Consider the following 26047-nt stretch of genomic DNA (forward strand, 5'->3'; position numbering starts at 1 on the left):
GTGGGGAGGTTCTTTTTTTTTTAATTTAGACTTGAATTATTCTAATGCTCATCTCAATTTGGAATTTTATACTTTGTAGTTAAAGAGTTTTATAGCAATGTGATGCTGACTGAAAAATGGGGGTTTTTTTTGCAATCACCCAGTTGCACATATGTTGTATTGTAAATCACAAAATATCCCTCTGTTTCTTATTGTAATTCAGATTTTTTTTAAAATTAGGATGAATAAAAAGACACAACAAGTGATGTCACAGGCAGGATGCAAGAATTGAAATCACTCATGTCCTAGATTCCCACATTGAGAGGGAGCTTTTCATTGAGGCTGCTTATGACATCCTAGAAACGTCCTACATTCATTTCTGTGCATTTCCCTTTGCAAAGACATTGCATTTCCTTTTGCAAAGAAATTGCAATAAATAAACCAAAGTCTTAAGTCCAGCACAGTGCCAGATCTTGGAGAAGAAAATTCTTTTTGGCTCAACTTTGTCACTCAGAGACATGAGTTAGACCCTCTCACTGGAGATCTGGAGGTTTCTCTCCACCACTGAAAGCAATCTCTTGTTTCCTGTCATTAACAGTATCCAAATAAGATTTCAAATAGTGAAAAGCAAACAAAAGAACATTTTCCAAAAGCCAGATTACATGCTGGGAAGGGAGTGGTGCTATGGCACTTCTGGAAATGCTTCAAAAGTATTGAAAGTGCCTGAAGGCATCAGGGGAATATGACATAAATACTGTGTAATAATATGAATTCAGAAATTGTGGCCCCGTCATTCTCTCAGAGTCACTGACACTCTTTTATAAACATCTTCCTAAAAACTTTTGAATTTATCATTCCTATTGGGCTTGGAGGAGGATAGTCCCGTCATTTCATCATTCCAGAATTTAGGACTTGCCTATTAATTTCCTCTCTAGCAATTTTGGTACTTGCAATTCATGTGTTCAACTTGCTCTGTAAAGTTATAATAGTTACAAAACTTCTTTTAAAAAAATTTAAAAAATAAATAGAGATAAATTCCTATTCCAGGGGTGAAATTAAGCAGGGAAAATAATAAAACAGACGGACATGGGAGGTACCAAAATAAAATTAAAATAAATGGGAATACAGGCATTTGAGAAACCTTACTTAGTAAAAAACCCTCAATGTCCTTGATTATCTGTTTACCATTAAGATCCCTTTAAATGGCAATACAGAGGTTTAATGGGAACAGTTGCAATGTATGAGCAATGCAAATGTACTCTTTGCTTTTTACTTAGATAATGATAATTATTGAATTCCCAAATGTACATGTTGGGATTTGAATGCTCTTCCTGTAGTTTTGGTGAGTTATTTAATCTTTTTCTAATGAAATAGCTGCAATCTCCACAATTTTATAACTGTTAAAGTATTTTAGTCAAATTAGCACTGAGAGAGTGACATTTCCCTTCAGCAATGCTTCAGCATTTAAGTGATCAATCTAAAATTTTGTTGTTAATGTAAGTGGACTAACACAGACTTCCAGGCAATTTGATCTTCATTGAAAATTACTGAAATTATAATTGCATTAAATTATTAATTGAAACTTCTGGATGAAGAACATAGTAGTGATACTACCTTTGTTATGCAAGTCCTGTATCTACATTCAAAAGTCTGTTGGATAAGAAGCTTCTGACAAAAAATTTATCATGAGTCTTGTTCAGAAAACTAACATCTTCCTGAGGAGATGTTTTAAACTGTGCCAGTTCCTGGTTTTGGCTCTATCTCTCTCTGGACATTTTAAATAGAACTGATTAGAAATTATATGGAAATGATAACCACTGAATGACTTCTGAATCAGTGCGAGCTTCTTAAAATGTCTCTAAAATTTGTTTTCATTATATAATCCTATCTAGTTTCATCCAGGTGTTGTTACTCAGTATCTATTTGTCCAGGTAAGAGCTGCAGATAAATCAGTGCATCCAGCTTCACTGGAGGCAATTATGGCTCTTTGAGGCAGGGTTGCATCGCTGGCTCAGGGCCTGTGCTTGTGCAAGGACATCTGTCAGAGGAGGGTCCTTCGCTCGCTTTTGGGAAGCTGGCAGAGGCTGGGAGCCAGGGTCCAGCTGCCTCTTCTACAGGCAGCAGCTCATCCTTGTGTGGCTGGTGCCAAGCTCTCAAGTGGCCATGGGCTCCAGTGTGGTAATTTTGATTTAAAAAGTCCCTGCGCTGCTGGCTCTTTTTGGAAATAGATTCTGCTGTGGCATGCTGCAGCATATCAGCTGCTGTAGACACATCCAAGATTGTGTTTTAAACTCTGTTGAACTAGTCAGGAAGAGATAAAACTTGTGTATAGTCAGGTCTGTAAAGTGAATTGCAGTAAACTTGGTTTCAATTAAAGGAAAGAGTATTTACACTGCTTTTATCTGCTGGTTTAATGACATGGTTTAAAATCACATCTTCAGTGCTGTGTGGACAATTTCATTGTGCAGACCAGCTCTTAGTCAGATCAAAACTTCCTTAAATTAGTGTGTTGAGACTGAGAACTCTCAGATGCTACTCTGATATGTCCATGTTTTTTTTCCCTTCCTTTGTATATGTGTGTGACATACATGCATTGTAAACACAAGAAACTGTAAGCACTTCTGCACCATGGTTTTTGTCTCTGTAGTGGGAATAGTTCTTTCCTCTCCTACTGTCTGCATTACAGTAAAGTCCTGTAACAAAAGGTGCTTATATAAAACAAGTAATTATCAGACTGAGATCTTAAATAGAAAGTTGAAATGACTTGATTTTTGAGGGAAGATGTTTTTCTGGTAGAAATTCTTCTTTGTCTCTGCTCCTCAAGAGTGGCAGTGACTTCTCACATTGATTCTCCAGTTTATGTTGTGAGGGGTTTTTTTTATTTTTTCTTGTGAGTGATAAATATTCCTCTTTCTTAAGTGTGACTTTGGAAACCAGGTAGGACTGGTATGTGAGTAATTCTCAAGTAGGAAACCCCTTCCGTCATGTTTTGGGTCAAGAGAGTTTGTCAGCTGAGGACTGCTGTAAAGACAAATCATGACCTTGTGTTCTTCCAAAATTGTTCCAATGTCACAGCCTATGTAGTCCACAGAAGAACCAACTAATCAAGATATGGCAAATGGGTTGTAATTCTTAGTCCAGCTCAACCCAGTTTCCAGAGTTATTGTTTGTCCAGAGTACATTTATCCCAAGGAAAATCAATTGTCATGCTTTGAATAGATGTAAAAATGTAACATTTTTTTGCGACTATATGGAATTTCAGTTGGAGCCTTTGGCTTTTGTTTAATCTTGGAAATAAAGCTGGTTCTAACAGTGCAAGTGTGTGTTGTCCTTGAGGATCTCCTCCATCTGAGGTGAGTGTAGTTGTTGTAAAGGCATGGAATTGTGGGTGAAAGGACAGCACTGCTTATTGTTAAGGAAATCACAGGTTTTTAGTAATGCAAAACAGCTCATCCACCTTGAAGTAACTAGGTAAAAACTGACTTATTAATGGGGAATTCTGTGATCATTTAAGATGTTTTTAGTTTTTATTTAGAAAAATGTAAGAGAAGGTTGAACCAGACCTTACTGTTTATTTTATAGATATGCCCAAGCAAAGTTATTTTTGCTTTTTCACAGCTTTTGGTCTAAACATTATTTTTGTTGGTATAATAATTGATCTTAAAACATTATTTTCTTTTTATTTTGTTAATCCAGTGGGAAGAGATCAGCGGTGTTGACGAGCATTACACTCCGATCAGGACTTACCAAGTGTGCAATGTCATGGATCACAGCCAGAACAACTGGCTGCGGACGAACTGGATCCCGCGCAACTCGGCTCAGAAGATCTACGTGGAGCTCAAGTTCACCCTGAGGGACTGCAACAGCATCCCCCTGGTGCTGGGCACCTGCAAAGAGACCTTCAACCTTTATTACATGGAGTCTGACGACGACCACTCGGTCAAGTTCAAGGAGCACCAGTTTACAAAGATCGACACCATCGCGGCCGACGAGAGCTTCACCCAGATGGACCTGGGCGACCGAATCCTCAAGCTGAACACGGAGATCCGTGAGGTGGGGCCCATCAGCAGGAAGGGCTTCTACCTGGCTTTCCAGGACGTGGGCGCCTGCGTTGCCTTAGTGTCGGTGCGGGTCTACTTCAAGAAGTGCCCTTTCACCGTCAAGAACCTGGCCATGTTCCCAGACACGGTGCCCATGGACTCCCAGTCGCTGGTGGAGGTGAGGGGCTCCTGTGTCAACCACTCCAAGGAGGAGGAGCCCCCCAAGATGTACTGCAGCACGGAGGGAGAGTGGCTGGTGCCCATCGGGAAGTGCTTGTGCAACGCTGGCTACGAGGAGAGAGGCTTTGCCTGCCAAGGTAACCGTGCCCTGCGTGCCCGTAGCTCTGCTCTGAGCTGGGGCTCCCCCTGCTCCCTGTGCTGTGCTCCTTTTCTCCAGGTTCTGAATCCCTGCAGAAATATCAGTCAGTTAGGTGGGAAAATTGCTGTGCAAATGGGGTTTGGTCAAGCTGTGTTAATAACGTAATCTGCTAAAAGTATTTGGTAAGAGTCAACAGCTGATTTTTAGTAGCACATTGTGCAGCAAATCTAGCCTCTCTTACCACTTTTGGACCTTCTTCCATTTTCTTAAATGTTTGTGTCAAAAAAGTGATTTTTTTTCAGTGTCTTCTTGTCTTTATACTTTGTGTCTTGACATATGATTTCTGCCAATGAGCTGTGTTGATTAATTGGAATTGGTTGGTAAAAAAGATATGGTATTGCTCCTGTAGCATAAATATTAAATGCAGATACATTTGGAAGATTAATAGTTCAAGTTTATTCATAAATACTCACGTATTTTAACTCTATCTTCTCCAAACTTTTGGTTTCTGCTAACTGTGGTTATGTGAATGCTCCCAAGAACAAGAGTACACTGGGGATTTGGATTTTTTACAGAAATGATCCTTCTTAGAAATCTTAGAGAAATGCATGTTGTATTTACTAATTTTAGTATCAAGCAAGATGATAGTAGCTAATATTTTTATTCTTTTTATAAAATTACATTTTGAAGCTTTGTGCTGATTCAGTCTTTTCACAGTGTGCCTCGAAGGGTGCTGGCTGTGGCAAAGGGTTTTCTGTTAAATATACAAGTAAAAATTAAACATTAATGTCTGGAAATCACATGGTTGGAAGCAGAATAGCTGAAATGTTTACTGTGGGGTGTGTGTATGTGTAGAACAGAAAATTTAAAGTATTCTGAGCCTGGCTGGGACAGTGCCTACTCCTTTTTAATTAGTCCTACAGCAATGCATATATCAATCAAGTCCTGGGGAGTTACTGAGAACCCAACAAACCAAAGCCATCACTTTTTCTCAGAAAATGACAGGTGGACATCTGGGGGAAGGGGTAAGAGTATTCTTCCTTTGATTTTTCTTTAAGGTAGATTTTAAATAATCTTTTGGTCTTGAATAAATTGAGTAGCCAGGTCCAAGGATGCTTTTCTGGGGTTAGATACTGTTATTTATAAAAAACAAAGTAAGCTCTTCTGTTAAGAGCTGAATTCAGGGGAGGATATTTTATTGTTCAGAATCCTTTCTCCAGGGCCTCCTACAGCTGCACTTACAAATGCTAAAACATGAGTGAATCTTTTATCCACTGTGTATATTCTTGCTTGCTGCAGAGCCTGTGTTCTGTAAATGGTTGGAAGCTGTTGGTTTAGAGTTTCAGTCACACGTGAGCACAGAGACACTACAACTGAGCAAAAGTAAAGCTAAATAAATGAAACTAAACTTTTATTAAAAACAAGTTCTCAAATGCTTGAGACAGGCAAAGCAGCTCCTACTAAGTTCTGCAGAGAAAATCAGACCATAGAATGAATATATTTTTCTGGTTTGTTTTTTTTCTTTCTCACTCACTGTTGATCAAGGGTGTTTTATATGATGAAACCATTAACAATAGCAACAGGTCCTTCTGGTTTATTCTGTTTTAACATAGAATGTTCTACTAACCTTTATTGGAAGTAATATTGATCAGACCCTTTCAGTGTGCTGTGATTGAAGTGGCTCTTTAAAAGCAGGAACTCAAAACCTCACATTTGTTGACATTGGTGGCGCAGCAGGAGTTGGAAAACTCAAAAAAACTGTTCAGCTTTGACATCAGGATCAAGGCTGCTCCTGCATTTTTCCTTTTCTTTTTCTTCTCTTTTTCTCTTGCTCCATCTTTTAGGGTGTTTAAAGATTTTTGTGTTTGTTTAAGGATTTTTGTGTTTGTTTGGGATTTTTTGTTTTGGTTTTTTTGTCATTGAAAGGGCAGTAGAATCAGGATTGTGGTAATGTAACCCCAGAATGTTGTTACAGGCATGGGCTGGAATGAAGACATAACTTAGGAAAAATAAGTTTTAGTTGAAATTTGAAGCAATAATTAGTAGTAGAAGTTATTGTCTTCCCCGTGGCTGAAAACATTTAAGAGCTTGTCAAGCTCAAGATCTTAAGAAATCGCTTCTTGATCCTGTGTTCAGACTGTTTCTGATTTTGTTTGTTTCCATAATGCAGGTTTCATAAACAATGTCATTTTGCATTAGCAGGAGATTATCACTGAGAACTAAAATGAAGGACCTTAATGGTGTAAGATGAGCCTATTTAAATTCCATTCAGAACAGCTTTTCTTTGTACTTGGAAAATTAGACACAGTCATGGCCTCCCAAATAACAAAAATGTCACCAATTTCCTTAACTGCTTTCTTTTCTCTGCATAACCAGGAAAAGTCAACATAAACTCAGACCAGTTTTTCTTATTAGTGCACATTTTTATAACACATTTATGGGTAAGCTATGAAAAGCCAGCTCAGCTGATGGGTTCTTTCTGGGTGGAATATTGTTCTGCTCTGGATCCTGTTGAGTGATTTTTCCTGTACAGCAGCAACATCCCTACCTGTCAGTCAGCAAAAGAATTTCACTGTGACCATCCTTGTCCTCCTTATTGTGTGTTTGTAGAGCAAAGATTTCCCAAAAATGATACACTTGAGGTTAACAGCTTAATATTTAATTCCTCCTCTAGCAAAGGCTTGTGCACCTGTTCGGTGTTTTGGAAGAATTAGAGTTTGTCTGGTGTAAAGTAAGATGTGTTGGGGAGCAAGTTGGAAAAAGCACCCTTTCATACCCATTTTTCACCTTAATTAATACATTTATTAGTTAATTAAAATGGTATATATCATACACTGTAGGCTGTTTGTTATTACAGGTTTTTAGCATCACAAGGATCCTCTCTAGTTAATCTTATTTAAATATTACACGGTTGAACGGACTTTCTTCCTCACAATATATTTTATAAATTGTATTTTCCTGTCACTTTGACCAAACTACATTTTCCTGGCATCTTCTCTTTTAGAATTAGTGTGTTTTAATTAGGGGGGAAAAAACCCCAATTGGAGGGAACTAGACACTTAACTTAATGCTTTCTAATAATCTCCATCCTGATCCTCAGTCAACAAGGAAAAATCATCTTTTCAATTTGTTCCCCATCAAAGAGGCAGAGTAGATCAGATTAGATCTGTCTTACTATTCTTGCTCTGACAGTGACTAGTGGCATCCTCCTAAGGAAACTAAGGGAAAGTGTAAGAAATTATATAATTTCTTACATGTGCTACTTTCCTGGGCAAAGCTTCTGCCAATCTACTGCTGACCTTTGAAGATTTAAGACACATTTTGTAAGAAAGACGATGTACAATAAGAGTCAGTGACCAGTCTCTTGGTAATTTGTCTATATTTTGACTCATATTTTTAATCTCTTAATTTTTGTGGCAATGAATGCCATATCTTGCCTTGTGTGGAGACCATAACTTCTTGCTGTGTTTAACCCTTCTCTTTTAGAGTCACTGGGATAAGGTTTCCCATGTCCCTGTGTAGTGAAGAAATAACTGCTCCCTTTCAGCTTCCATATGAACAAATTTCAAGATCTCTTTCATGTCTAATGTCTCTAATACCTCTTGTCTGAGCTTTTCCCCTCTACTGGTGCCTTCTTTTTTAAAGGACAGACTGGTTGCTCTGTACCTCATATTTTTTGACTGCCTCTGTACATATTCAAAGTAAACAATGTGGTTTTTATGAAAAAGGCAACGAGTCTTGTGTGCACTACTGAAGTTTCAAGTGCAGCAGCAGATTAGACAGTGGCTTAGAGTTTGGAACAGCCCAGAGATTTGAGTTAAAAAAAGGGGCATTCACATCACCTGCCCAGTGAGGGATCTGTACGTGGAAAACTTGACTCAGTTTTATTTTGAACACTATAGAAGAAATAGATCTCACACTCTGCATGTTGGTTAGTTGGGGTATTGATACCAAAATAAATGGGAAAATGTAAGATAAATGGCAGAAAAACTATCTGTAGTTCTGTAATGATCTGGAAGGCTCCTCAGGGAAATAATGGAAGCCTCATTTCAGGAGTTGTTTTTTAAAAAATTGCAGGAACCAGATGATAAAGGAAATCCTGCACTGGCAGGTTTGGACTACTAAATCTTTTCCATCCTGAATGTGTCTATTCTGTTGGTTTCATGCACTTCAGGAAGACCAGTTGGACATGAAAAATGTTATTTTTCATTGCAGTATATTTAATTAGCAAGCCTGCAGTGGGCAATTGTTTATCCATATGGGACTATGAGCTTGAATCCTCTTTTGAAGGCTTCCAACAGGTGACCCTCTATACCAAAACCAAATTTTCTGGCTCTGTTTAATTAATGAGAAATTTAAATTGGCAGGCCTGAACAGAATGACCCAAAAAGCAGAGAATAACATTTTCTGCATGGTGTTGTTTCAAGGTATAGTTCTAAATTTTAGTTGCTGGAATTGAGTAAATCTGAACTGTAAATTTCCTATGTAATGCTATGTAATGTAGTTGTAAGTTTTAATCATGAGTGACTGATACATTTTCTATAACAAAGCCAGAAGGAAAAAGAATGTAACCCAACAGGTCCTCCTTATGTGTTTAACTTTTAGCTATTAATCAGGTGGATTGAATGGGAGAAAAGGGAGTGAGGGGTAAAGGAGGGAGAGGATAAGTTCACCCACTGCGCCTGGTTATTGCAAAAATGACTTCAGAAAATTTCCCTTAACACTAAATTTTTCAGTGTTTCAAGTTGTGCAGTGAGCGTCTCCTAAATCATATTTCTCTCTCTGAGTTTCTGGAGATATGAAAGGAATGCCATCTGTGGCTGCTAAATCTGAACCATCACATCCATTGCCTAATTCTTTGAGTGAAATGACTGCTGCACTTGTGGTAAAAATATGTGCAACATCATTAATATCAAGGAAGCAAATTTCTCCAGACTCCTTTTTTTCCTCTATGCTTTAAATAACCATTTTGTCTCTGCATAAGTAAATCTAATTTTTACTTTTCTAGATCAGTAAGAAAAAAAAATATGACTTTGCATGTAAAGAGAAAAAGATACCTTGAGGAACTACTCAATTTTGTGCAGGTGAAAACAGAATGACGGCACAAATGCTTTTTGCAACTGCAAAGTTTTTCTTGGAATTAATTGAGTGGCTTGAATGTGTTAGACTGCAAAAATGTGTGGCCTTAACTCAGACTCTGCACAGGAGTAATTATATTTAATAAAATATAGGCACTGATCGTGTGGAGATCATACAATATATTAATGGAGCTGTCAAAAAGTTGCCTTTTATGTGAAATCTGCAAAACCTGGAGATTCAAATTTTTTAACAGAGGTTTGAGGTGTGTTTGTATTCCTTTGGTTTGTATTTTGATTTTAAAAACAGGAGAGATGCTTTTTAAAAGGACTCTTAGTCTTTCAAGCTGGTAAACTAAAATGACAGCAGCTATAAATTATGAATCACTTTATTTTTAAAATATTCATTGTTTTGATCCACTTTGTATTCTGTACGTACATAAACAGGGCACAACAGCGAAGGATTTACCTTCTAGCTCAGAATTTATTTAACTCTTACAAAAGTTATGTCGAAGATGTCCAGATGATTTTTATGGGAGAAGAATTATGTTGCATTCAATACTTGCTAAAGATCCCAGCCAACTTTTTATGTAACATTTTCTGACTGTTACAAATTTGGAAAATATTCTCCAATTTATTGCTAGTAGATAGAAAAATGCAAGTTTTTAAGGCAAAATTTATTTGGCACAATGTTGTGATTTTTTGAACACATTTTCACATATCCTGAAGAAAAAAATCTGAAATTATTGGAAAAGAGGGGGTTTTTGATACAATACTATGCACATTCTTACGTACATGTAAGAAAAATGTTCTTTTGGCCGTTTTTAATTTCTTGAAAAAGATTGTGATAGAAGTCTTTAAAAACATGATGATAAATATTGCTGTAAAGTTTTTAACATTCAGTGATCAGAAGCTTGAATGTAACTTTATTGTTGAGTGTTCTTAGCAAACTTAGTAATACATCTCTGCAAATTGTTCAGTACTACAGTGTCAATATATGGCAGGACTAGATAATTCAAGATTGAATTTTTGTATTTGAAATCAGGCGGGAAATGGGTTAACTCAGAAATAATGGAAATATTTGCAAAAGTGTTAATGACTTAGAAAATGCAACATAATACAGTTGTATGTTTGTTTGATCCAGATATGTTACCACTTTATAAGTGTTTGTTCTGCCACTTTGTGGGTGTGTTGGCAGTTTTTCCTTGTCTCCCTTACCTGCTTTTCAAGCAACACAATGACCACCTCACTCCAAACTCTGACAAGGAAACTCCTCAAACTCCCCACTGGAAGCCTCCCCCCAGGCTTTCTCCAATTTAACAAGTTTGTGAAACATTTACTTGTTCTTCTCCGCACAGAAATACTTGCCTTAATTCTCTGGCACTCACCTGTTCAAGGGCTCTACCACTGAATTTATGGGCAGGATTTTGCTGCAGGAATCCTCTGGATGTCTGACACTGAGAATCCTAAGGGATCTTGCTGGTATTTCCTTAACCTTTTCACTGGAATGGGTTCCCTTCTTTGGAGGCTTTTAAAAGATTAAAGACTAAATAATGAGTATCATCCTCAGCACATTTTGCTCACCATGCCTTGGGTGATTTTTCAGTCTTGGAGTTGCATGAAGGTTGCATTATCAGTGGGAATTGAGGGAACTTTTTCCATTGAGAACTTTGTCCATTGGTTTCCCTGCCACTGGCAGAGTTTATAGAGCCCTTTGACAAGCCCTTATTAGTTCCAGAGTGGGACTTATAAAGGCTAACAGGGGTTTGCATTGCCCCTGGCAGCTGGCACTAGGCTTTAAATAGAGAGCAATTGCAGCAAGAGCTGTGAGTTCTGATAACACTCAGCTCTGAAAATGCTCTCAGAGTAAGGACCATCTTGAAAGATGAGTACAAGATGAGGAGAATCTTCTCTGAGTCTGCTGCTCCTCAGCGTGAAGCTCAAGATGTTGTCAAAACACGCTGTTGGCAGACATCTAAATAACCAGCAATTGATAGCAGACTTTATTGAAACACTCAGACTGTGGGAGAAGTAGCAGCATTTGCTGTTTCTTGGATGACAAACTCAATAACATTCAGTTCATTTGTAGTGTCTCATCCTCCTTGCGTTTGAAATTCTGTTATTCTGTCTGAAATTCAGTGTTATTCTTTACAGCGTGCCAGGAAAATAATGACTTGGACTTCACACAGCTTGTTTACGGAGGGGAAATACAAAGTTCACTGCCTAGAATTTGTTTGTGGCTTCAGCTTTAAGTATCAGATACCCTGGCAATTAGTGTAGGTGTTGTTCTGAGGCAGGGATAGCCCTGAAAGATGACAAATCCTACCCAGGTCAAGGAGGTGAACTGTTTCACCGTCATGGCTCTGTGGGTTCAGTGCCTGTCTACTGTAAGGTTAAAATTTGATGTGATAATTTAGAACAGCTGCTCTTTGACAGGAAGATTCACTTTCAGCAAGGGAAGGAAAAGCCATATGGTAAAAGCTGATGCTGTGCCAGGCCTGAATAACTGCAGAAGTGATACAGGACAGTTCTCTTCAACAATATGCTTGAAATAAGGCATTTTGCTTGCCATTGGTGTTTCCAATCCATGTGCTTTTTTTGAATTGTAACTTAACTTTTGAAACTTTCTACAAATACTTTTTTTCTAGCTATTTTTATATACTAATTTTTATTAACAGTGATGGTTAATTGACAGAAAAGGCGAGGGGCTTTAAAAATACACCATTTATTCATAGCCATATCCAGACCACTCTTTGTACTCTAAAAACAGATCAAAGTTTTATAGAATGATTGCTTCAAAATTTTCAAGTATATTACCATGTATTTTTAGAGGCTGTATCCCATACTTAACTTCAGATGCTTTTAGCAGAGTAATTCACTTAAGTGACACTGCTTTTGTTCACATACCTAAATTTCAGTAAATTGAGCATGTGAAATAGCCTGAAACCTCGTGAAATTAGTAATTCCCTATGCTCTACCTAAACAGTAGTGGTCAGTAGGAATAAGGTGGTCATAAGGAGTTCAAAATCTTATGGAGAATTCATCCAATTTGGAGGAGGGGAATAATTTGTCAGAATAATTACGTAAAAAAATGCCACCGATTCTTTTTGATGTGGCAGAGATTTTTAAGGTAAGGAGAATAACAGAATCAATTACTTAGAGTGCCCAGCTCTTACCTTGAAAAAATGCCACTAAACAAGTGACCAAAAATTTTCCCCCAGCTCTGCACTCCCATCTAGAAATAAAACTTCTTTTGGTGTGTCCCATTCCCCTGTCTGCCCCCATAGTGAGAATGGGACAAAAACCTGTTGCTTAAAGAAGAACAAAATTTTCTTTCCTTCTCCTAGAAAAAAAAAAAAAAAGAAGAAAAAATAAAATCTCTGAGGTGATTCTAGTAAAGCAGTAAAATATGTTGAAATGGTCATCTGTTACCCAGCTGAGCTAAGAAAAGACCTAAAGTGTGGCAAATATGTTAAAGTCAAATATGAAATATGTTCTTTGATGTTTTGCAACCCTATACAGAGGTCACTTAGGCAGAAGTTGACCTAACCTGACCAGCCCCTTTATCTCTGTAAGAGGTAATTCTGTGATTTAGGTATGCACATATAGAATTGTTTATTATAAATGTCTTCTCTAGCATTTTTAATGCCACATTAATATTAAGATGGTGTAGAATCCAGTAAGTAAAAATTCCTCCTTTGTTTTCCTAATGAAGGGCATAATGTATTCCTTATCACTATTATAAAATGAAATACAAGCAAGTTATTCAATAATATATAATTCAGGTTTAAAAGGAGCATCTCCAGCTGCTGTAATGTGCCTCTTTAGATGCCAGAACAACTTGAACTCTCTGAAGGTCTAACAGGATTTTTTTTCCTGATTTTGGTAATGTGATCCTAATACTGAGATGAAAGCTCTGGGCAGTTTATTTTAAGAAGCTACTCTTCAAATCTGTTCTAGGAATTTTCAGGTTTTGCTCCCAAAAGGATAAAATGGAAAACTGAAACAGGGCTGAGGGACTGTGACTTGAAGTGGAGTCAAGGTGTATTAACCACGAGCATGAGATCACTGCTGCAGCTGCAAAAGTGGTGTTATCCTGGGCTGGAGGAGGAGGAGGAGGCTGGGTGGGAAGCAGGACATTGTAGCTGAAGTAGCTGCTTAGAAATCTCAGGTAACCACAGCTAATGAACCTTCATCTTCATTAATCAATCAACCATTCCTTCAGCTGCTACTTTTGTGCAGTGTACAATGTCTCTGGCTTTTTTTGAGTGTCCAGAACCTTCACCTCGAGCTCATAGGAATATTTGTAAATGCAGAGGATGGAATGAGGAAAACATGAAATTTTTATGTGTGTATGGTATTTAACAAGCAATGGCATTCTTGTTGCTCACCTTGTGTGAGGGGGTGAACTGGCAGTGAAATTAGCAGTGAAAGGAGAATCAGCTTCTGTGTCTTTTCTCTGCCCACACCAGCCACAGCAGATGGTGGAAGAAAGCTAAAAGCATTTTTGTAAGAGGGTCAGAATAAGAAAGACAATGGGAGGAAAGAGACTAGAGAGAAAAAAAATCACCATAATAAATAAAATATACTTATTTCACTGAAACCTAAATGCTGAAATTAGTATTCTCAAAAAAGTTACTAAGTAAGAGGCTCTCCTGCGATAAGGAATACTGATTTTAGTTCAGACAGGAGTATGAGTCAATGGTGTCTTTAAAGGAGGATGTAAATCTCTATGCAAGTTTAGTCTGTGCCCAATTACTAAAGATATTCATGTTTCTGGGGAAAAAATGTGGTGACTGCTTCAAGTCCATGTTTGGGTGGGTCTCTGTCACAGTCTCACATGGAATTGGTCTGCAAATAAGAATATTAAATTGTCATAATGATAGTGCTACATTGAGAGATTTAAAGCTGATGTGAGGTGCAGTAAGCAGTGACGCATCTGTGTTTCAGGGAGCCCTGTCTAAATGAAGCTGAACTAGAAAAGGTTTGCTGTTTTCTCAAGAGCCTTCCTCTCAGAGGAAGATGTGAATTGTCTCTCTGAATTTTGTCTGGCCAACATTTTAATAATGTTTCCCTGATTTTTCTTTGTGTCCCTGAATTTCCAAGGGCTGTGGGTGTGGACCTAGCAATTTCTCAGAAATTATGGAAACAACTTGCGGGTGGACTGGAAGATCTCCAGAGATTTTTTCCAACCCTGACAATTCTGTGATTCTGTGAACTTGAAAGCCAAATGACTGTGCCTTGTTCTGAACTCAGTGGACTAGGAGCTTTTTTTTTAGCTTGAAAAGCCTCTGTCCAGTGGATTTATCACCGCTTTTCAGTGTCCTTAGCAGAGGGACATGAAATAAAGCACTTGTCAGTGATGTGACATAGAAACCATGGTCACATCCATGGCTTCCCTTTGTAGGGATGACTCAGAGGTGCAGTTTATCACCCTCATCCTTTGCGAGCTGCTGCTTCATGCCATATTCATGGGCAAGCAGCTGCTGTGGCCAGGGAGGGGCTGTGTGTGTGCTGCAGAGCTCTGAGTCCTCCTCTCCTGCTTTCTTTGGCCACTTCTGGAAGGTGAGAGGAGGTACCAGATGATGGATCCCTCAGAGGCTTGGAGGAAGAGGGTAGCAGAGCTTTTTGGGCTGGGTAAAAGTTAATCCTTGTTTGCCCTCACACTGCGGCCATGGTCCTGATCCGTTCTAATCCACAGCAAATCTGAAATGTGATGGCAATAACACAGCTCACAGGAGTTTTCACTCAATTGGATTTTGAGTTTTGCCTCTGATCCACAGCTGCAGTGTGATAACAACATAACCTTTTAATTTTTAATATCTTCCATGAACAAGTAGGCCCTGCTTCCCCCCAAAAGTTAAATACTAGTCTTTAATTGAAAAATACACAAAGCACTGCCAAATCCTGTGGTAAAAGCAGGTGTTCAGGCACAAGCCTGTTTAGTAAAGAGCTTATTTAAACATGGATTAGAGGCTTCTTTGGAATTGAATGCGTTGGTTTTTTTCTGTGCAATAATTACTTTCCAGAGCCTGTGTATTTAAATGACTGTCTTAAAACCTAGCATGCCCTCTATCCCAAATTCTCTCATAATTAGAGGTTATTTTGTAGCTTGTCAGTTATCCATCTGCTGGGAAGCTTCCTTGTCTGACTTCCACAGATTGCAGTCATTCAACCTACAGGTGTTTTCTTGGTTCTGTATGGTCTGGAGGAAAGAAGGCTCAGGGGAGACGTTTACTGTACCTGAAAGGAGGCTGTGGCAAGGTGTGGCCTCTTCTCCAGGGAACTGCAGGACAAGAGGAGACATGCCCCAGGAAGGTTCAGGAAGAGTTTTTCCCTGAAAAGGTGAGCAGGCATTGGACTGGGCTGCCCAGGAAGGTGGTGGAGTCCCCATCCCTGGCAGTGCTCCTGAAACACCTGGACAGGGCAGTGCCATGGTTTGGTTGGGCTGGATGGTGTTTGGTCAAAGGTTGCACTGGATGATGCTGGAGGTCTTCTCCAACCTTAGTGATTCCGTGATTCTGTGCTCCTCTGAGTTATTTTTCTTAGGCACATTGAATTCTGTGTTGTGCTCTTGCCTCCTGCATTCATCTTTTTGCTAGATTAGAAGTTTGAAGGTGACAGGAAGGGGATTTTATCCTGGGTCAGTTTGGTCAAGTCTATCAGATTCCCAACCCCCCTGCCCAAACACATGTGAACACAAGGTTATGCATTCATAACCTTGCTGTGGGATTCAGCTGATTTTGTGGGATCACATGGGAAACTTTGCAAAAAGTTTCTGGGAGTTAGGACTTAAGAAATTCTCTTGACATCTTAGAGGTGTTGTGTTTTGATACACTTTTGGTCTTTCCTTGCAGATTGTAAATCTGCTTTGGGGCATTTCACTTTGTTTTGTGGTGTTTGATGATGTGTTTGTTGACTTTCTATAGACTGTTTCCATTACTTGAAAATCTGTCTGTGTCCAAAGGTTGACTTAAAAACAACTGGAGGAATAAACAGTGTTATATATTCTCTCTGCAAACAATTTAGAAACACTTTCTGGTTTTGGATAACAGTCACGTCCTGCAGTAATTTGAGAAGGCTTCTAGTTGAGGGAAAAAAGAAAATGTATCATTTTTCCTTCCACCAGTAATTGTGAAGATTTTTGGAGTGAGATGTACTTGACTGGAGACTCTTGGATGTGAGCAGAATCATTCACACCAGGTTGCATTAGGAGTCCTCTTTATGTCAAGTTGAACACATGAAGAGATGTGACAACTGCAATTTTGTGTTAAGATTGAACAAAAGAAAAAGATATTTATGAAGAGAACTGTTGGTAGATGTATTGAGCATTCCCGTTGGAGAGTCATCAAAAGCGTGCCTGCAAGGCTTTCACTGTGAGGCAGGGAAAGGTTTCCTAACAAATAAAGGCTTGTTCATTCTGGGGGAAATGAAATGATGAGAAATGAGTAAAAATGACCAGTGGCACTGGGGGTGCTTTTCCCTGAGGAGCAGGAGCAGGTTCTCTGCATCAGAACCCATCCATAGGCTCAGAGCATTCATCCCTCCCTTCATGGCTGTTAACATACCTTTCCACCTCACCTTGTCACGCTGTGATGGGCCCAAGGAGCCCTGCCCAGGCTGCGTTTCCTGCCTGTGTGCTGAGTTCCTGTTGTGCTAAGAGGCAGTGGGTAGGGGGGAGAGCAGCTCTCCCAGCTCAGAGCTGGCAAGCCCTCGGGCTCAGGATTGATGCTCGTGGCTGGCTCGCAGTGGGAGCCACTGGAAGCAGTGACAGAGACTGATGATGGCACACCAGAGCTGCCAGCTGAAAATGGCAGGGGCCCCAATGAGCAGGAATGCTTTACTCATCAGCAGAGCTTGATTCTTGCCTCCTGTGAAGGTGGGACATTGGGGAACGGCTGCCTGGTGGAGGATGTATTTTCTTTTGTCTTTACATTTTAGATGTGAAGTCTCTAACCACATGTCAGGGTTGCTGCTTGCGCTGTCATTGAAATCAGTGGTGAAGTTCCCATTGGTTTAATGGGAAGAAGTCAAGAATTTCAGACAATTAGCTCTTGGATGGATGAGAACGTGTGGCTTTTTGATAAAATGCTATTCCTCTTAAATAACATACCTCTCTACAGTCAGGAATGCAGTGCAATACATTAGTGAATAAATTTTTGTATGTGTGAAATACCAAATCAAATACAAATCAGATCATGGAATTTGCAGAATTATGAATTAATCGTTCAGCTAATTTACCAAGCAAAGATTTTTAGCTTTGTCAGTAACTCAAAATCACTTCTTTGTATTGTATTTTAAAGTACAAGACAGTTGGCGTGCTAATAATATTAATCAAATGGGATTCTTTTAGATTCCAGCCTCTATAACTAACATCAACATGAACTTTGAAATATTTCAATGAAATATATACCATTTGTGTGCTATTAATTCTGGTGAATGTTATACCATTGGAAAACAAAAGCATTTGGCTGTGTGACTTGACTAATAGCTAGAGTCCAACTTTCAAAAGATCAATTTAATAAACAAATATGTAATTAAAGAGATTCTTTAGCACATACTTAATCTAAAAATAGTATCTCCCAAAACAATAAAAAGGCAGCAGCTGAGCTTCACCAGCAAGTATTTGCAATAATTTTCTGTGTTCAAATGTAATTTTGTCCAGCTCACATTTAGGTTAGAGTGTAGAAAGCTGTGTACACCCTGGTGTTTTTACAGCTCTCATTATTCTGGATACAGCCCTGCCATTGAGAAATTTAATGCAATGTTTGTGCATCAAGGCTTTATAAAAAAAAAAATAAATGTTTTTTATCAGTTACAAAAAATATTAACCAGTGGCCCACACATGTTTTGTTACAGAAGTATTATGATAACCTGAAGGCTTTGTTTTTATTGCTTTTGGGTTTGTATTTTACAGAGTCTTCGTGGTCCCAGTTTCATTACAGCTAAATGCATGAAAAATGCTCCAATTAGCAATATATGGAAATGGTTTGCAAATGGTTTGCTGTAATTTAGGAGTTTGCATAAATTACTGCATTCACAGGACTTCCAGCGTGCCTGAGGGCTTTGGGTCTGGGCTTCTGGTTCAAATCAGTCTATGCAATACCTTAAGAGAAAACCTGTCTTTTTCTGCCTTTTTTTTTGACCTTGAGGTATATTTTCTTTCTGTCATACCTATATCTCTGTACAGATATAGATATATATATAAAGAGAGAGAGAAGAACTGGAGGTCTGTTCTCTTTGCATGCCTTGAGAGAGCAATTTGCAAAACACAGAACAGGGAGATTTATTTGAAAACATATGGAAACCATGGGGGTGAAGCCTGAAGAGGCCACTTGGCCCAGCATGGGATGCTCCACCTCAACCTGAACAGAAGCTGCTGCATCAGCCTGGGTGACCCCACGCTGGGGCTGGCAGGAGCTCAGCTTAGTGACCAGGGAAATCTGGCTCTCAGTCCACTGGCCATAAAGCCAAAACTTGCCAAAACAGAGGAGAATTTGGACTAACACAAGTTATGTAATCAATAAACAACGAAACGAAAAACAATGAATAACAGTTACACATTTAATCTAAAAAAACATATATCAAAGAAAAAAAAAGGCATGCAGGTGAATTTAATTGAATTGATGAATTGATTTGTTGGTATAAATAATAATTGATTTTAAATGTAGGAGGTCTGTTTTAAAACTCTGTTTTAAAGAACAAGCTACCAAGGCATGTGCAGTGAAGAAGAAAGCTTGGTGCATAAATAAAGTATTAGAATTATGTAAAACCTCTAGAAGCTCTTGTGTCTGTAGCCAAAAAAAAATGTTTTTTTGCTGGGCTTAAGCTGAACTGTGATTAGAATACTTAAATTTTAGCTTTTCTTAGGCTGGTTTTCCATGAGTAAAGCTCAAAATTAAGTTATAGCTTAAAAGTAATTATTCAAATAATGCAGTAAATTACTATGATCTGAATGGGTGGGTTTTTAAAAATACTTTATAGTTTGTGTCATCTTAGTTCATAAGTGTTATGTATTTTTTATGAGAGCTGAAGTGTTCTCTTTTAAGTGGCAGCCTCTTGCTCACTCTCTGTAATTCTGAATTATGAGTTGTTTTAATCAGATGCCAGTTCCTGGCAGATTTGTTGAGCTGAGGTGCTCAGTGTTGTCCTCTGCAGTTGTGTTTGTAGCTGTCTCCCTCCAGTCCCCATCTCTTTATTCTTTTTTAGTGTCCAGTGCTTGTATTGCTCACTCATGCTCCTATTTTTTCTTCCCCCTTGATATGATCTTTTCTTATCACCTGCATTCAGCTGAGCTCAGGACCTGTCTGGGTGTAGCTCATGCTCCTCACTTCTAGAATTTCTGATAAATACCCCTCAGGGCCTTTTCTGGGGGGAGGTGACTCTCTAAGAATAGTATTGATTATTACTTCCTGACCTTCTTCAACCTCTTCCTGATTTAAGTGAGTTGAAAGGATCACTGTTAGAGAATCAGCCAATCTGCTGTGTTTCAGACCTGACAGCTGCAGACTAGAGAAGTCATTTCCCAGTTTTGGGAGCTCTTTTTTGATGTGCTGCCCTCCTGCCCTGTCTGAGTTGAGCTTGCCTTAGTCCCAGGCATGCTGGGGACAGTGGTGACACCAGTGTGACCACAGGACAGGGCAGGCAGCACCAGCACTGGACAGGTGCTGCTAAAGCAGAGCCATCTGTGAGGCTCAAAGGATTTGGGGTACTTAGCACAGTGCACCCCAAAAGGGTTAAAAAGGTTAAACTCCTGTAAGGGCTCAAGTTATTTCTATGTCTTCTCTTTTGTGTCTCTACTTTGTAAAATTTGCCTGCCATATAAGGTCCACAGAATCTGGTGGTGGTTGTAGAAAATGTATTTTTAGTGAAGATGGACCAAGCCACAGCTCTGTGTTATGGAAATACTTTAGCTTTGTTAAATGAGAGATTTTCTGCTCCCCCTGCACCTCAGTGTAGAGTGTCTCATTCATATTTCATCGTGCTGATGATTGTGTTTGCAAAGAAGTCTCTTTGTTTAATGATCAATCAGGGAATTTAATTCATTAATCTGAAAGCACTCTGAAGCACAATAAAACATCATCTACATTTTACAAATAGAGTACTAAAATAGGAAAAGCTGCAGTTGCTTGGTCACATAAATCTGTGAGCAGCAGAACTCAGATTTCTTGAGTCTCATCTCTCTGCTTGCTTCATGAACCGTGGCCACCTCATCACTGTTTGGGAATGATAAATGCCTCCCCTTTATAGGCACATATGCATGTTCTGGTCATGCAGTAAACAAAGGGGCCTTTCAGTATTAATGAAAGTATTCACAAGAGGCCAAGCCTGTGGTCCTTGTGCAGACAAAACTCTTGTGGGCTTGTGTCAGAATTCTGCTCTGAGTGATTGCTAGACCAAGCTCATAATGTGTGTTTAAACCTTCTCAGGGGAGGAAAAGAGCTAGCATGAAACAAAGCAGAAGTGAGGGTTTGGTTTGGTTGTTTTTTTTTTTTTTTTTTTTGGAATGAAAAAGAATAAATGCAGCATCACTATGGATGAGATCATATGAGGAAGCCCCTTGCAAGAGAAGTGAGGTGACTTTTGCTGTTCCTAAAATGGTTTTCCTTTAGGTCACTGAATAAGTTTTAACTTTCATAACTCATCTGCCCAGTGGCTTACAGAAGACACATTGCTTTTATTTGCTTAAATATTGATATAATAATATAATGGCTGCTATTTCTTATGATTATCCTTAAGATAAAAGTTTAGCGGAGGCTCTCGCATTCTGTGTTTCTGCAGACACATTTATTGTGCTTTTGTTTTGAAATTTTAAGTTCCAAATAAAATTTCTCAAATATCTTTTCCAAGGTAAAATGAGCTATTCTAGAGGAAACAGAATAAAATAAAATATATTTGAAAATAAAAAAATTAGGCCATGTATCATCAAGTACTTTCAAAGAGGATGTAGGGAAAGTTATTCCATATCTCTAGATTTTGGGTTTAGTTTGATTTTTTTGGTTGGTTGCTTGGGGTTTTTTGGTAATTTAAACACATTCAAAAAAATTAGCATTTTTGAATTACCAGGTGGTAAACTTCCAATAACCTGATTTTTTAGGATGACATTTATGGATGTGTATGCTCCAGCCTAGGTGGTTCATTGACTTTCTCAGTCACCCAAATATTTATGCACAGGCACACATCCTGTCACTTTTGAGGAGGGATTTCAGTCTTTGTGGACCTGTATTTTTAAACAAAAAATTGTTTGGTGAAGGATTTTCCAATCAGGCTCTAATCTTGCATATCTGAGTAGCTTTGAAGTCACTCTGGTTTTGGAAAAGAAATGCCTGTCCTGTTTAAATATTGAATGCTCCTACTGAAACCATCTCTGTCCAAAAAGGAATGGGAGCCAAATTCAAGCAGGGATGACTTCCCTGTTCCTAAAGGTATCATAGTTTTAAATTGGCATCATTGTTCCATTAGTAAAGGTGTCAACTTTTAAATTAACTACTAGTGCCAACCAAGTCTTGAGGTATGAGTTTTATCTCCTGGGAAAGAGAAAACTCCCACCTTTCCATTCCATCCATTTCTATCCTAAGAATACGAGGATTAAGAATGCACTACTTCTACTTCCTACACTACCAACTAATGTAAATTATCCACAACATGTTAGGGTGTGAGATAATGGTTTTTATCCTACCATTTTTAGAGGTCATTTGTAGTAATTTCCTTACTTAAACCTGTTTAATTGTTGTCTAATTTCACTTTAAGGTGTAGTATTGGCAGCCTTGAGACACTGGGGATGCTGAAAATGCTGTCAAAGATTATTAAATACAAAGGCACCTTCTCTGGCTCAAGAAGTCCCTTTACCACAAATACCTGGAGTGAAGGGAAATATTCTGAGGAAGCATCAAAACCCATTTGTCTTCTTGCTGTACTCTTTTCAGGCAGAGGTAGTTACAAAAATAGTTTTAAGTAACCATAGAATCTCTGTGGATGTCTGCTCTTATTTTATGAAATACGTCTTGTAGTAGTTCTTACACTTGTAAAGGTATTGGCTATGAAATATTATCCATGAAGAAGAAAAAATAGCTTTGCTTCAAAGTGGCATTGAGAGTAAGTAGATGAAAATGCAAAATGGGTGTTGAGTAGAGAAAGAAAAGTAGCTCCAGAAGTGTCAAGTCCCAGTTTGTCTCTAAAATTAACTGGAATTTTACGTGTTCAGTGCCATGGTTCTTATACTAGCCACTGGTGGGGCCCAATATCTGAATATTAATAGGGTAATACTGAACCAGCTCAGGTTTATGATGTGAGTTACTCTTCCATTTAAACCAGTGGAGTCTAACCCAGGTGTGAATTCATACTTCCAACATAATAAATCTGAACTTTAAAACTGGAGACCAAAGGGTCTCCTCCCATCCTCATCTTTTCTGATGACAGAAGGTTGTGGATCTTGCATGAGCCTTGATTTTTGTGGAGCTGAAACCTGCTCCTGCTGGATAAATGTGTTTGATAAATGACTCTCATGCTAACCAAGCACCAGGAGGCAGGAAGGAGGATATCAAGTGAGTCTTTATCTAACCTGCCAATATCTCAGAGTGAGATTTTTGCTTTTCCCTGGAGCTATAGCAGAGAAGTCTGAGGACAGTGAGAGAAACATCTATGAGGAGCCTAGATTTTGCTTTCATAGATACAGATACAGTAATATTGTATATTATTTTTCATTGTTTTTATTGTGTAAAATGAGTTTTACTCCTTCATTTTTAAACAAACAAAAAATTCCAAATGGTTAAATTAAATAAGAAATGGATTTTCCAGATCATTCAACTAGCTGGAATACCAGATCCAGACTTACAGAGCTCAGTACTGGTATAACATCTTTTTCTTTTTGTGCCCTTTCTGAAACAGCATAACTAATCAAGGCACTATTTTCTAATAATTTCTGTGCAGAGTAATTTGCTTTATTCTTGTCTCTCATGTGACAGATTGCTGAAGTTGAACCTCTGCTCAAGCACTTCTTCCAGAGACAGTTTCATATTTCAGTGAACATTTCCCTGGCCTGGTTGACTTGATTTATAATAGCTGAGGTTAGTGGGAAATTAAAAATTAATTAATTTCAATGAATGTGTAATCAAGCAGAGTGGCCTGAGCTGTGGAGGTGCTAATAGGTCCCTCCTGGGTGTCCCTCTCCAACCAGCTCAGCTTTTAAGGTGTGGGACATCCCAATATAGGCAGAGGGTCAGGGTTTTGAGGCAAGGTCTTCTTCTGGTGCTGCAGGTTGAGGAAGGAAGTTTGACAGCTTTTTAAATATATTGGTGGGACTTGGACATCTCAGTGAGTTATTTGAGTTAATTTTTGGTACCTGATTTTGGTCTGTGGGATGCTGTGGAGTGCTCACTTCTATCCCATGCAAGCTACAACCTCTTTCATGGGAAAAAATTTTAAAGCAGCTCATGCAACAGTTCAAAGGACCCCCTAAATGCTCAGGGATCTGAAGTATTTGTGGAGCAATACATCATAAATTTGAATCTGTTATCTAAAAAAAAAAATAGAAGTCTCCTTCATATCAATTTTTATACGGTAGGGAGATAATTTTCTGTTAACTGCTCCTTTCAAAAGGGAACATGGGAGAAATTAAACATTTTTCTCTGTTTTTCCTGTGAGAGAAGGAATTGATAGAAGCAATAACTTCAGTGCATTACTGTTATGAGATTAATTTTAACCCTTTTTCAACCATAATAGTGCAATGACTCAGTGATTTTAGCAGCAGAGTTCCAGAGTGTATTTGTGATCCAAATTGAAGTGGGAAGAGTAGCTCTCACTCAGAGTGATGCTGGGCTTTCATTATTGGAGCTGTGGCTGGTGGGAATCCAACCACAGCCCCACCTGATCAGCTTTGAAGGTCACTGAGCCTTTGAAGGCTCAGAACAAATGGATGCATTATTAAATATCTCTCCTGTCCTCACACTACACTGCATTTGGTTGTTTATTTAAGAATCTGGCCAGAGTGAGAAAAGCAGAGAAGTAGTCTCATGTAACATCCCTTCAAAATTCTCTTTAGTTGCCAAAATAATATTTTTGTGTGCATGTGTGTGACTGCACATATGTAAATATTTACATGTATGCACACGCAAAATTTCTCTAAAAAAGTTGAGGGATTTCCTTTCTGTTGAAGGAAGGTAGGTTAGTTGGAGCAAAGCTGTGAACAAAGATATTTTACCTTTGCTAGAGCTGTTGCATAAAAACCATAAGTAGCATTTTTTAGAATATCAGTGTGAAGTATTTTCTAGTATGTTGCACCCTAACCACTGATTCAGCTATAAAAAAACATGGCAAATATAAATCTGTGCATTTGAAATTTTACTGGAACTAAATACTCGATACTTAAATTTCACAGAGTATCTTAGAGGTAGTCCAAGAGCTATAGTTGGGAAACAAAATGCATACAATATATAATAATTTTTTTTTTATTTTGGTCCCTTATTTCCAGAGGTTTATGGCTGACACTTAAATTGTGACACCCTTTGATTTTTACTGAATGTTTGTCGTATATTCCTGAAAACAGAAATGTATGATATTTTAAATAAACTATGCTAAGGAGTGAGAGGAATTGAAATAACCAGGATTTTTGCAATGATTTCTCTGTATATGGTCACTAGAGAAATATTCAGACCATATTAATTACAGAACTATGGTGATTAACTACAGGGCAGGGACAATTTTATCTCTTATTCCATTTCAAGAATGCTCTGAACATAAAATGAGTATATTTAACCATAATGGTTTGGATAAACCTCTCAAATTCATCTGCTTTGAGGAAATGTGGGAGTCTTTAGGGTGTTTTTTCATCTCCAGTGCTGTTCCCAGGTGTCATTCAGTTATTCCCAGCGATAATGAAAGATTTATGCATCGACAAGTGTGGAGGTGAAATTGTGGTTAAAGCAGTGCTGCAAGTGATACTCCTGATCCCAGCAGGAGCTGCTGTCATGCTTGCATTTTTTGGAAGGTTTTGCAAAGTTTCCCCTTGTGCATAACCATAAATTATTGCAGTGAGGCTTTTCTTGTGGAAGCTAATGTCACCTCTTCTGGCCTGGAGATTTCTGAGCTGCATAATAGACATTAATCCAGTACATTTTTTGCTTAGAGGATCTGAAAGGCTTTTATTATATGGAAAAAAAGAGGATTTGCAGGCTTATGAAATAAGAACAATTACCATCAATTAATAGTTTGAGTGCTTCTTATTCCTTTCTCCCACAACTTTTTTAACAAAGAAAGGAATGAAAAACCCTACCTAAACAAAGAAAGAGAGGCAAAAAAAAAAAACCCCAAAACTTTTCAGGAGTCAAAGTAAGCCTTAGTTGTGTGATTGTGCTGTAACAGCAGTTAATCTCTTGAGAGCTGTAACATGGATTGAATTCACCAAAAAGAGAATGTGTGTCAGAAATGACCCCGTGTATAATGGGCAGAGATCAGGTCCTGGTTTCATGGTGTATTAAAAACTAAAGACCCACAGTTTCAGGTCCCACATATAAAGAAAAGGGGAGAGATTACTGAGTCAAGCAGGGATGTTATAAATAAGCACTTGCCTTGATTAGCCTAGCACAGGCTGCACTTCCAAATATTTGGGGCTTCAAAAGCCTTTACTGGGAGATTCT

The 26047-nt window shown here is 38.4% G+C and overlaps 1 protein-coding gene across 1 annotated transcript in view; it reads left to right on the forward strand.

Moving 5' to 3' along the window:
• EPHA3 (EPH receptor A3) overlaps positions 1–26047 on the forward strand; it is a 172191-nt gene that overhangs the window by 48374 nt on the left and 97770 nt on the right. Inside the window, exon 3 of the mRNA XM_054270246.1 lies at positions 3676–4336. Coding sequence (XP_054126221.1) covers positions 3742–4336 — 595 coding nt within the window. The 5' untranslated portion in view covers positions 3676–3741. The remainder of the gene's footprint in view (positions 1–3675; positions 4337–26047) is intronic.

Source organism: Melozone crissalis, unplaced genomic scaffold (genome assembly GCF_028551555.1).
Source record: "Melozone crissalis strain CALT ecotype California unplaced genomic scaffold, PUWL_Pcris_2 ptg000009l_1, whole genome shotgun sequence".
In the NCBI taxonomy this organism is placed as follows: Eukaryota; Metazoa; Chordata; class Aves; order Passeriformes; family Passerellidae; genus Melozone; species Melozone crissalis.